Consider the following 13173-nt stretch of genomic DNA (forward strand, 5'->3'; position numbering starts at 1 on the left):
CAGCAAAGATTTTTCTTAAATTTACATACAAAAAATTGAGTTAACATGAAGTTGCCCCCCCCCCCCCCCCCCCCACTGTTATGGGACCATTTTTTTTTTTGCTTGTCAAGATTTTTGGATAAGTCTGCCCCCCTCCCCACTTTTAAAAACGATGGTACGTGCTTAAAGGAAGAGCCCTCCTCCTCGCATTTACAAAATAAAATTTGTTAAATTTAACTTGACTCCATTGTTGTTAAGATGCCTGTTACACCTACTCACGCAGAAGGCTAATTTTTAAAGAATAAAACTTGTATAACATTTCACAGAATATAAAACATATAAAAAACAAGGCTTTTTAATTGCGTATAAATCATAAAACTTAAAACACAATAACAAAAGTATAGATTTTTTTTTATACACATGTAAGCCAGAGAGAGAGAGGGAGAGGAGAGAGAGAGAGAGAGAGAGAGAGAGAGAGAGAGAGAGAGAGAGAGAGTACATGTAAGATAACAAAAACCTTCACCAAAATACATTGGCATTCACGCAATGTATGGCATAATCTTATGTGTACACGGTCACTGTCTGATAGATAAGAGTAGTAGAGAGGTGTAAAATGTGTAAGTAAATACTACGGCTCTATTCTCCGATTACTCTTTTATTTTCTTTATAATATCTGTTTCTTTTGTCATTCATTCTGAACTGATGTATACCTATATATGCATGTAGATCATTTTACATTTTAATTCACTAGTTTCATGTTTCTTAAAAATATGAAATACATGTGTCTGTCTGACCGCATGTCCGTCTCTCTCTCTCTCTCTCTCTCTCTCTCTCTCTCTCTCTGTCTCTGTCTCTGTCTCTCTCTCTCTCTCTCTCTCTCTCTCTCTCTCTCTCTCTCTCTCTCTCTCTCTCTCTCTCTCTCTTACACACGCACACAAATATATTTTGGAGAAATTGTTAACCCTTCAATAAAATTATAATACACATGTAATTGGGAGAGTGAATGAAGTGTGCAAAAATGCACATTGTAACCTCTCTTAAACAGCATGTAATATGTGATATTTTCTGCAGTGCTACAAACAATTGGCCTGGTTGCCTCCATATTGGTGCTTGGGGTTTATGGGTGAGTAAAAAAAGATTGAATTCTTTAAACAAAATATTCCCCTCATCCCCCTCTCTCCTATCAGTGAAAAGCCTGTTTCTAAATCTAATACTGTATACAGGGAAATATTTGCCCCCGTTTTATTTTCGCCCCTTTCACCCTCTTTGTCAATGGGCGAATTTAAAACATTGGCTCAAATTATCTTATTTTAAACATAACTTTGTTTGGGCGAATTCAAGGCTGGGCGAAACTGTTTGCAAGTAAAGAGGGTCGAAAATAACACGGGGCGAAAATAACCCTGTATACAGTAATGTAAAAAAAATACGGTTGAATATCCGATAAAGGTAAAAACCTTAAACCTTCAAATATCACTTTTAACAATCATTGTTCGACCGATAGGTTGTGGAGACTTGTCAAAGGGGACAATTGGACGGATGGGTGGATGGATCTAAACAATCGACATTTTGTTACCATGTTTGACAATATTTGGTCCATATATATATCCATCCATCCAGGTATGCATCGATCCAATTGTCCCATAATGTGAAAAGCATGTTGTTCCGTTGAGGCCATGCCAGCCTTCTTCTTTTGGGCGATGTTGCGAAGGCGATGGAGCGATAGTGAAAAGATGCGACGGCGAAGCGCGAAAATGCGATGTTGCGAAGGCGAATGACCGATACTTCTATCGCTCCTTCGCCTTCGTAATTTTGCACTCTCGCCTGCGCACTTTCACCTTCGCTTCAAATACTGAAGAATTATTATAGAATTCGTGGTGGCTTAATTTTCGTGGTATTTGTGGGTTGTCTTACACCACGAATTTACATCATCGACAAAAACAAATTTTTAAAGAGTTACTTTTCTTACTGAAACTGAAAACCTACGCATCCACGAAATTTCATCCACAGGGATGAGCAAAAACCCACAATCCACAAAAATTGGACCCCCACGAATTGAAATGATTCCTAGATATAAACTATTTATTTTTATTTATCAAATATATGAAGAGCGGGGATGACTCTAGAGAGCATGGCGGCGCAGGTAGTTCACCGAGTGAATCCGAGTGGCTCTCACGTGACCTATGATCAGCTGCGTAAATTCCTCAACGTGAATTACGACAGAGACAGTAAGTGTTCAGTTATTTATCACTGGATATTTTATTTGTTATCGTATTGAATGATTTGATTTAGGAATAACATCCTAGGAAGTGATACTAGTATTGGGAAAATAAGAGATGGAAAGCTGAGGTGGTTGGGTTGAAAATCTTTAAGACTGTTTCTAGAGGCAGCAGGCACGTAGCATCGTTTTTGAAAGTGGGGGGGGGCCAGACCCATCCAAAAAATCTTGACAAGCAAAAAAAAAATTTCCAAAAATCTTCAAAATCCTAATCCGTGGGGGGGGGGGGGGGGGGGGGGGGGAGGGGGGGAGGGGGGGTAGACTCAACTATACTTTAAAAAAAAAATTCTTCCCTACCATAATTTTTTTTCCTCCAAATCATGAAATTCCTAATCCGTGGGGGGGAGGGGGGGGGGGGGTAACTTCAATTTGACTACTCATTTCCTTCTTCTAATATCAATTTTTTACAAACTTCCAAAAAAGTGGGGGGGGGGGCCAACTCCATTATAATTCATTTTTTTTATATGTTAATTTTAAAAAATTTGTTCCTGCGAGAAAAAGTGGGGGGGGGGGGGCAGGCCCCCCTGCCCCCCCCCCCCCCCCCCCCCCCTGATGCTACGTGCCTGAGAGGAGATCAGAGGAATTAATGAGACTGGAAACAGGGGGATACTATCTGGCAAAGCCACCATGCCTGATGTCCACTTTTTGTGGTTGAATTGCTGACGTAATACTATGCAAGATGTCGGTTTTCAAAAAAAAAACTGGCATTGCCAAAATACAAAGACTTAAGCACATACAAATATTTTTACATGAAGTACAGTAAAAAAATAAGGCTTCAATATATGTTTTCTTATTGGCAGACAACGGCTGCGTTTCTTACGCCGAGTTTTCGTCCGTGTGGACGGCGATATATCACGACTCGTTGGACGTCGCCACCAAGTTCGTCACAAACATGGACATGGACCATGACGGATGTTTGGACGATATCGAGGTTCTCGTCAACGGTGTCCGGAACAATCAGCATCTAAAAATAGGTAGTTACATGACGAGTCATCCAAACGCTTTTCTTCTAGTATGATTTAATGCAATTTATAGATACACGTTTTACGAACGTAGATCACCTGGCGGTTTGCCAAAATGACAAAAACAAAGAAAGAATGACCAAGAGTGAATAAGGAAAAAAATTACGAGATTAAAACCTTGCATGAAAAAAAGCATCCGTTATCCATGGCTTATACTGAAATAAACAGTTATTATGCATGTGAAAAAAGTTTCAAAATTTTTTGACTTTTTTTTATTTTCTGCATAATAATAAATTCTTTATTATGGTATTGTAGATTACCCTCTTGGTGTCCATGACTTTGCAGTTGTATTAGAAGTGGTATGTGTATTTCAAATATTTGAAAATTGTATTTTTTGAAGAGATAATGTATATTGTATAATATAATCTGTGTTCAGAAGAGGTTATTTCTATGAAATAAATATTTCTTAGAGGGATAAATAACCCAATCCGACAATTAAGCAAGATGACAGATAAGATATTTGTCAAACGGTGATTTTATTTTCAACAGTATCACCCTTCAGCAACCGGAACCGGAAGTTCTCCGGATCCAGGAGTGGTAGGCTGAGCAACTTCCGCATACACTGAAAGCGGGGTGGTCACAATTACCTCTTTACCCGAATGTTATCTCTCATGTCAAGTAGCAATCATAAATAAACAGCTAAAGTATCTTGTGTCCGATTTTTTTAAAATCACAAACGTATTGTCTTTAGTTTTCTTTTTTTTTCTTGGAAGAGGAAATTGTCGACCTTTGCTCATATTTTGCGGGGGTCTTAAGATTCCACGCAGAAATTTTATACTTTGACGCCTTAAATTTTGTTCCCACAGCTAACATCATTCAATTGTCTTGGCATGATCTCTTAAGTATCCGATAAACTTTTTCTGTCCACCCATAAATCCGATATCAATGAAAAACTGTGGTACCCAGCCGAGCTGAAAGGAGGAAATAAGTATCATTATCTAATATAGATTATGGTATTGTATTTACACCCAGTTTCGTTATATTTTTCCGACTTTTAATTTTTTTTCTGACTGATAGACATTTAGCGGGGTTTTTTTATTTTACTGATATAACATACTTATTTACCTTCAAATCAACAGCAAAATACCACAGAAAAGTGCTTTTCTTGGGATTTAGTTTATTGGGGATGAAAATCATTCCGGAAGGATAAAGCTTTCCACTGAAATAAAAAAAGATCGACATCAGATGAGCTAATAACATTCTCAATGGCTATATATGCCCACTATTTAGCGAGTTTTAAATGCTTATTTAATCTTTAAAAAATCGGCAGTTTATACATTATTGCCAAATTTGAGTCAATAAACTACATTGTATAACCTAGTTGTGTAGAATTTTGAAATTTAAAACTGACTACTTTACAAGGGTCCAAACACTTTGATTCCATAAAATCGTCAAAAAAATAATGCTTAAAATATAAAGCTCTTTATGTATGATGTGCATGGTATCATTTTTTATTTTTCTAAATTTTGTTTTCAAACAAAGTCATCTTTTACGCGACCCGTCCCTCGAAAAAATTATCACAGAAAAATTTGAATAAATTCGTCAAAATTTCTTACACAACAATATCATCTGGATCAGGAAATCTTTGTGACGTAATAGATGACGTAGCGAGGTAGAACATTCCATTGACCTTTGACCACTGTCTGACGAGTAACAGGGAGCGTGACGCCATCAGACCCGGGATCTCGTGCATTGTCTGCCGTACTACGTCAGTACACGAGTTTACTTGTTGCAGTAGCTGTAAAAGTGAAAATATTTCATTAACATAGTTCTCCATTGGTTCTTCGAAAAGTGAACGTTTTCATCCACTTTTAAAACTTGGGATATCGTGGTCTGTCAACCCCCGACTTTCTTCAGTATAGCTATACAGACATGTAGCTACCACTTAATGTATTTCCAAATTTTTTCGAAAGATTTTAAATCTAAGGTTGGTTAGTGGTTATTTTTAACATGGAAAAGAATTGGGAGAGGTAGAGAAGAAACGTCATGTATATTTGAAGTTTAATGATAAAAGATGGAGGACAGGCAGACAGGGATAGAAAGAGAGATAAATGATGTTCTAACCTGAACCTCCTTCATGTCCACATTCCAGCTGGCAGTTGTGTTGACATTGATGACGAAATCTTCCCACAATACCCGGGCATTGATGTCTACTTCCGCCTACAGATACAATTTTCAAAACTCTATAATTTAGTTTTATCAAATGTATGAGTATATGTATATATATTTACATCCAACAAGTATTATTCCTTCTATTTCTTACGGAAACTTATATTTAATTCATAGCTCTATAGAAACAGCAAGACTGATATCTACACGCCCCGTTTATCGATTGGTCGAAATCTACAACGGCTGAAACTGACAAGAAAATGACAGGACAGATATTGACACGCCCTGTTTATCGATTGGTCCAAACCTACAACGACCTAGGAAAAATCACGGACTGCACGAAATGATCATGACGATGTCAGAATCAAAGTCTCACAGGAGACGATTTGGCTGTTTCTTTTAGCTAACGTACTTACGTACATTAACAGTAATTTAGTAAATTTTACTTACTTTTCATAATCAATTTATCAATTAGCTAAAAGAAAGATGTCAATATAAACAATAAAATGCTTTCTTTGATGATTCATTCGGGTTCTGAAGGTAGCGACCATTGCAGAAAAAAATAACATAACCCGCTAACGCGGGTTATGTATTTTTTCTGCAATGTCGCTACCTTCATATCCCGAATGAATCATCAAAGAAAGCATTTTATTGTTTAAATATTTTCCTTAAATTAAGATGTAACAATTATGCAATGTACATGCTTAAGGTGTTCAATTAGAGATATGGGTCAATTGGTTCATTTTAGGCCCACATCTTTAAAGATAACATACGCACTTACGCTTATACGGTATATCTTAAGACTCCAATCGTAGATGTATTTGCTGTAGATGTTTATGTTGCTGGACGTGTCATTGTCTTCCAGCGACCAGTCGGTGTTGCCACTCTCCAGCAGGGCTAGCAAACCCTTGGTCGACTTAACACCCATCTTGTAGAACTCTAGCTCCTCTCCCCCAATATTTCCCTTTGAACACTTCAACGGAACGCTCCATTCATTTTTGGTTTTCTCTGATTTTGGAGAACTCTTAGTAGTTGTCGTTGTTGTTGTAGTTGTTGTTGTTGTCAGTGTGGTGGTCGTTGTTGTCGGCGTGGTCGTCGTTGTTACCGGTGTAGTCGTAGTGGTTGTCGGTGTAGTTGTGGTTGTGGTCGTCGTGGTTGTCGTTGTTGTCGGTGTAGTCGTCGTTGTTGACGGTGTGGTTGTGGTCGGTGTGGTTGTCGTGGTTGTCGGTGTAGTCGTAGTTGTTGTCGGTGTAGTCGTGGTAGTTGTCGGTGTGGTCGTCGTTGTCGTAGGTGTGGTCGTAGTAGTTGTCGGTGTGGTCGTAGTAGTTGTCGGTGTGGTCGTAGTAGTTGTTGGTGAAGTCGTAGTAGTTGTCGGTGTAGTCGTGGTAGTTTTCAGTGTGGTCGTAGTGGTTGTCGGTGTGGTCGAAGTAGTTGTCGGTGTGGTCGTAGTAGTTGTTGGTGAAGTCGTAGTACTTGTCGGTGTAGTCGTGGTAGTTGTCGGTGTGGTCGTCGTTGTCGTAGGTATGGTCGTAGTAGTTGTGGTTGTGGTCGTCGTTGTTGTTGGTTTGGTCATCGTGGTTTTCAGTGTTGTTGTCGGTGTAGTCGTAGTAGTTGTCGGTGTGGTCGTAGTAGTTGTCGGTGTGGTCGTAGTAGTTGTTGGTGAAGTCGTAGTAGTTGTCGGTGTAGTCGTGGTAGTTTTCAGTGTGGTCGTAGTGGTTGTCGGTGTGGTCGAAGTAGTTGTCGGTGTGGTCGTAGTAGTTGTTGGTGAAGTCGTAGTAGTTGTCGGTGTAGTCGTGGTAGTTGTCGGTGTGGTCGTCGTGGTTGTCGGTGTGGTCGTAGTAGTTGTTGGTGTGGTCGTAGTAGTTGTGGTTGTGGTCGTCGTTGTTGACGGTTTGGTCGTCGTGGTTTTCAGTGTTGTTGTTGGTGTAGTCGTAGTAGTTGTCAGTGTGGTCGTCGTTGTTGCCAGTGTAGTCGTTGTTGTTGTAAGTGTTGTCGTAGTGGTTGTCGGTGTGGTCGTAGTGGTTGTCGGTGTGGTCGTAGTGGTTGTAGGTGTGGTCTTTGTTGTTGTCGGTGTTGTCGTTGTTGTTGTCTGTGTGATCGTAGTAGTTGTTGGTGTAGACGTAATTGTCAGTGTGGTGGTTGTCGGTTTAGTCGTTGTTGTTGTTTCAGTAGTTGTTGGTGTAGTTGATGTTGTCTGTGTAGGTGTTGTCGGTAAATTTGATGTTTTTGTACCTTGTTTTTGTGTTTTTATGTAAGACGTAGTGTGATTAATATTATAAAGGAAACTTAATTTCGTAGTAAAATTATCTCTTCTCCCCTCGTTTTCTTTTGATGAAAATGTTGGCGAAACTGAAGGAGAAGAGCTTTCAGATGAAAGGGCTAGAGAAGACGTAGTCTTAACAGTTGAGATTCCTGGTTGTGGAGATGTGGCTAAGATTTTTGTCGCAGCTTCCTTTTCTGTAACTTTCTTAGAAACAGTTACTGTTGGTTTTAAGGTAGTATAGACGGAACTATAAGAGCCAATGCTGTCTTTTTGAGTCACACGTGATGAAATATTGAACAAATCTCCTCCAACTATCGTCCGTTCAGACACTTGTTCAACAACAACAGACGCGGTGCTCATTGCACGAACAGTGCTGGAATTTTTCAAAAATGTCACAAAAGTTGTCGATGTTTTATAATGTGGTGAATGGTTTGAATGAGTTACTTTAGATTTGTTTTTATGACGAGCGCTATGTGATGACGTCATTTGTGTTGTCCACGTTGTGACGCTTCTATTCAACGACTGTAAACCGAGATTAAGATCCATGTTATCTTGTAAAGCATTCTGTTGATGCTGGGACCTGAAAATGATAGTTTGAATAAAAGAGTAATTTTTTTTGTTTAATGATGCTACTATTTTGTACATAAAAAGTTTTTCAAATACTAACATGATGAACTATATTTAGGACTTATCTGATAAGATTTTAAGCGGATGTAAAGAACTCATGATATATAATGATAAATGTATGATAACATTCAATTCGCATACATTTTACGTTAGAACCATTTTAAAAGGGCCTTGGACTTTCAGTAGGATGTAACTATCTATTCTTTTCGTCAAAACAAGTTAAAAATGACGCTGGTTTCAAGCGAAATATACACCGATTGCGTAGTCTTAACTCAAAAGCCAGTCAAATCGTGTTGATTTCAAAGAGCCATGGCTGAGTTACGAGCAATGAAATAGACAGGCCTACGTCACAATGTTTCTTGACAAAACTACCCAAAGTCCAAGCTCTTGTTAAAATGATTTTAAGATTAAATCAACTTGAAATAAACGAAGATGCATCTTGTCTTCTGTGTTTCGTCGTTGCTTACATTTTGAGTATGTCCGCTATTCCATAAAAGACGGTGGCAGTAGTAAATGCAATGATGACTGCAAGAGGGATCCAACCTGTAACAAAAGGCGCACTAAAATCAAAGTACTGAACTGCTTCGAAGTAATATTCCATTTGATTTTGGAAGTATATTTGCTGGATGTAAGGAAAGTATGCAATCCTCCCTTTTTTTTTGGGGGGGGGGGGGGTTCTTAATTCTATACCACACAAAATGCCAACAACAAAAAACAAGGTTCAAAATATAACATTTAACGCACGTGATATTTTTAAGTGATATTTTTAAATCTAACCGGATGAGAAAGAAGTGCTGAAAAAGACAATGCCTACATTATAATTTTGAACAATAATTCACTATTTTAATTGATTGGTGTTTCTCTTTGCTACACATCTTCACTTGGAATGACGTCATTAATATTGTTAAACATAGCCATGACGTATTTTTTAAACATTCTTCATCCAATTAGCCCGAGTATTTTGAAGGAAAGTATAAAGATAGTAATGAGTGGATTTAATCAACTAAATGCTACGTTCTGGACGACTACATCTATATAGTTAAATTTTTTTAGCTTCACAAACCTTTCACGCAGTCAGCACCGTAGCCATGCTTTCCGTCTTTCTTTTTTGATGAACGGTCGTCTAAAATAAAGAAAAATATGTAAAATTAATAGGTATCAAAATGCAAGTAGATATTATATATCGTATCTAGCTTTAATTACATCAATCCGAGGCGAATTTGACACTTATTATCCTCTTGCTATGCTTTGAATATCGTGTGTATGCTATAGACTTCATATTCTATATGGCGAAGTATCGGATGTGCAGAAAACCGTTTGCCAACCTGGCTTAGAGTATAGTTCTGCAACGGACACGAGTCACATTATTGTAATGAAAAACTTATGTATACATATTAGGCCATTCTTTAAACATGATGTTTGGAATTGCCGCCTGAGGTTTCTAGACCCAGGAGGGAGGGAGGGGATTTTTTTTCTCTTCAAACTTAAAATCTAATTATACAATCTAAACAGGTGAAAGATAAAACTTTCCACATAAAAAAATGGGTTATTTTTGGTTGTTTGCTAATAAAATCTTATCAGCTGGGAATTATTCCAATGAGGCGGGAATTCCAAACAAACAATGTTATTTTGGCCTTGGTGTGACAATATGTGTACACAACCTTAACAGAATATAATTTTTTTTTTTGAAATCCTATTTAAAAACTTAAGAAATCCTATACTTAAGTAAACGCCGGGGTTACGATTCCGGCACCCTCTCAAACGAGAGGGACTCTCTACAAGACTCCGCCTATGACACTGAGCTATACGCCAAGACATTACAGGAACTTGAATTCATATTGTTTGACAATTATTTATAAACACAGGATGAATCTCTGCCATTCAGTCAACTGAATGGTAGCTGAATGGTCTGGAAAGGTGACTGCATGGCACACATATGCCATTCAGTCGCCTTTCAGTTACCATCCAGTCATATTTCAGTTGACTGAATGGCAGAGCTTCATCCTGTGAAAGTTAAAAAAAATTGTGAAAACCACGAATTTTTGACCCATTATGAGTCTAAACTCCATTTCAATACGTCGATATAAAAATGAATAAAAAAATTATCCTTTCAATAAAAAGTACTATAAGATAGAGTTAAGACCCATTTATACCTATTGTTTGCAGTTTAGAACAGTAAATGGTCGAGATTTTGGCACTGTCCAGCTTAATTTGGAAACCTGTACCTCTCTTGTGTTTACAGAATGAGAATGAGAGCATATGAATTGTAAAAAAAACTTTTTGACTACAAACAACGCATACAAGCCAAAAAACTAAAATATTTTAAATACAATTCAAAATTGTTGATCTTTATTGGTCCAAGTGGGAAATTTCTAACGCCTTGTGCGCCCCTATCCTTTTCGTGGAATTAGACAACAAACCAGACTGAAATACATGTACACGTAGGTTTAAACCTCGAAGTCAAGAAACATGCAATTTATATAAACATATGCTCTATTTGTACATTATGAATACGCATACATTTTTTTCCGGATGGGGGGGGGGGGCGGTTAGCAATTATTTTATACAACAACTCTTCAAATATCGTGTAATAAGTAAAGTCCAGCACTCAAATTACATTCAGCATATATTGACACGTGCACTCTATCATCAACAGGTATTTTATCGATTACAGTTCAAGTTGGTATCAAACATCATTATCAAAGTGTCAACTGCATTTATCAGCCAAGAATTGTGTCAAGTTCGATTACTCGTTGAAATATAAACCACGTAAAGGTCATTGTAATAGATTTCGCCCAAATTCTTCGCTGACATACTATACATGCAAACCTTGAAACAGGTGCAGATCAGAAAGTAATCATACGGGCCTGACACTTTAAGGGGAGGATCAAAAATTAAATTGTAATTGTCTTTCAAGGAGATTTTGCAAATTATCAATCAAGCATATCAACAGATCTTCTCTAACAGCCAAAGCTAGCTCTCTCTCTCTCTCTCTCTCTCTCTCTCTCTCTCTCTCTCTCTCTCTCTCACAAAATTAAATACAAACATATCTCTCTCTCTCTCTCTCTCTCTCTCTCTCTCTCTCTCTCACAAAATTAAATACAAACATCTCTCTCTCTCTCTCTCTCTCTCTCTCTCTCTCTCATAAAAATTACAAACATATGTGTCTTAATCTAGAGATCAAAAATGCTAGTGAGTTAAAACCTAGAGTGTATAACCATATATATATATATGTTATTGTTGTATCCCAAATAATCTGGAAAATAAGTTGCGGCAATTTTTGGTTATTTGGTATGGAATTTCCGGATATTTTAAAGAGCGGATTATTCTTTTTTTAAAAGCTGATTTTATTTCAGGATTGACTGCATGAAGTTAGCAGATGTTTTTTTTTTTTTTATTTCTCGGAGCTGGTGATGCTTAATTCAGAGCAAGCGAAAATTTTAATGGGTATATTTCTTTAATTTTTTAGTAGAGTTTGGGAACTTTCGTAAAAAAATTTTCATCAAGCGTGAAGATATACATGCACGGACACAAAACATTTTCAGTGCGAAGGGAGGGTGGTAGGTGTGTCCGATGATAATTGTACATGACAGAGAAGGGGGGTCTGAGGTCTACTAAAGTACTTTCGTTGATTTTGTTTTATTACGTGAATTTGAAGTTTGAACCGTCTAGGGACCCTACTGCCCCCCCCCCCCCTCTACGGTTCACCACTTAGATCCGCACATAATTCATACAATACACTACGAAATATGGTATGAATATATATAAATTGTGGACCGGCGTTACATGTTATCCAGTAACGATTTAACCTTGATTGTCAATACAATATTCAATTACATGTATATTTTACAATGTATGGGGTTAGGGGGTCACAGAGAAAAACATTTTTATATGTTTTTCTCTGGAGGTTTGTTTTGTTTTGTTTTTTTGTTTTTTGGTTTTGTTTTGTTTTTGTTTTTGTTTTTTTGTTTTTTTTGGAGGGGGGGGGGGGGGTGTTGGAGGTTGTGGATTAGAGTTGTTTACTTGTATATGAATCATCTATGTTTGGAATTGAACTTACGATCTTTACGTAAAGAAAGTCCTACACATATAATCGTATGCATGTTACAAGTATTTCATTGAATACTCACGAATATCATAAAATGTTCTGTTTAAAGTGTATTTTTACTCTCAGAGAGAGAGAGAGAGAGAGAGAGAGAGAGAGAGAGAGAGAGAGAGAGAGAGAGGAGAGAGAGAGAGAGGGGGGACGAAGAGGACAAGGAGGAGGAGGACGACGACGACATGTAGTGATGTTAATTGTTTAATTAATTCCTTACCATTGTCCGACAGGAAGGGGTCCCGCTCGCCTGGTATTGTTACACAGGTGTCCTCTCGGTGTTCCATCATGACACAGTTAGTTTAGGGTCAGTTGTTCAACTCCCTCTTCAATTTTTTTTTTTCACATAAACAACCAATAAATAACCAATGATTAACTGACTAAGAATATATTGTCAACCATTCCAGAAGACAGCTGAATGTTTGATATCCACAGCGTTCATAAACATGAAATCGTTAGCAAAGGGAACAAGGAACTAGGGACACGCCTTGATTTTTGAACTTTATTACTTGAAATATTCCACTTCTCTAAAATGTTTTTAATGCGTGATTAAGTTGTCCACTTTAATTATAGAAATACTTCTAATTACACGTAAATGGCGGCTAATTTACGAAGTGAATTTCGTGGTAATGTATTTTCACAAAGTATATCGATATCATGATATATGTTTTTAAAAGAAAACGAACTTAAAATCCATTTGAATTAGCTAGTTAGCTAGCTGTAAATAAAATCCATGTGATGAACTACCTGAACAGTCAATAATAAGTATTCCACTTGAAATCCACTTGAATCAGCTAGCTGT

General features: G+C 37.6%; 2 protein-coding genes across 2 annotated transcripts; one reads left to right on the forward strand and one right to left on the reverse strand.

Moving 5' to 3' along the window:
- The first annotated feature begins 510 nt into the window (after positions 1–510).
- On the forward strand, positions 511–3928 carry LOC128170438 (uncharacterized). The gene is made up of 6 exons (XM_052836205.1): positions 511–596; positions 1051–1102; positions 2086–2204; positions 3055–3228; positions 3532–3575; positions 3766–3928. The coding sequence occupies exons 1-6, from the start codon at positions 593–595 to the stop codon at positions 3820–3822; spliced, it is 450 nt and encodes a 149-aa protein (XP_052692165.1). The 5' UTR covers positions 511–592; the 3' UTR covers positions 3823–3928.
- A 2482-nt stretch (positions 3929–6410) lies between these two features.
- On the reverse strand, positions 6411–12658 carry LOC128174432 (probable serine/threonine-protein kinase clkA). The gene is made up of 3 exons (XM_052839992.1): positions 12592–12658; positions 9339–9398; positions 6411–7474 (listed from the first exon to the last, which is right to left on the reverse strand). The coding sequence occupies exons 1-3, from the start codon at positions 12656–12658 to the stop codon at positions 6411–6413; spliced, it is 1191 nt and encodes a 396-aa protein (XP_052695952.1).
- Positions 12659–13173: the final 515 nt, after the last annotated feature.

This window comes from Crassostrea angulata, chromosome 2 (assembly GCF_025612915.1).
Source record: "Crassostrea angulata isolate pt1a10 chromosome 2, ASM2561291v2, whole genome shotgun sequence".
Taxonomy (NCBI): domain Eukaryota; kingdom Metazoa; phylum Mollusca; class Bivalvia; order Ostreida; family Ostreidae; genus Magallana; species Magallana angulata.

Excerpts from the sequence above, each read along its gene's own strand:
- LOC128170438 (XM_052836205.1), top strand. Across the intron at positions 3,229-3,531 it reads CAATCAGCATCTAAAAATAG|ATTACCCTCTTGGTGTCCAT; the intron begins GTAGTTACATGA and ends ATGGTATTGTAG. Across the intron at positions 3,576-3,765 it reads TTGCAGTTGTATTAGAAGTG|TATCACCCTTCAGCAACCGG; the intron begins GTATGTGTATTT and ends TATTTTCAACAG.
- LOC128174432 (XM_052839992.1), bottom strand. The coding sequence starts at position 12,658 with ATGGAACACCGAGAGGACACCTGTGTAACAATACCAGGCGAGCGGGAC. Across the intron at positions 9,399-12,591 it reads CCCCTTCCTGTCGGACAATG|ACGACCGTTCATCAAAAAAG; the intron begins GTAAGGAATTAA and ends TCTTTATTTTAG. Across the intron at positions 7,475-9,338 it reads CGGTGCTGACTGCGTGAAAG|ACAACAACAACGACAACACC; the intron begins GTTTGTGAAGCT and ends ACGATCACACAG.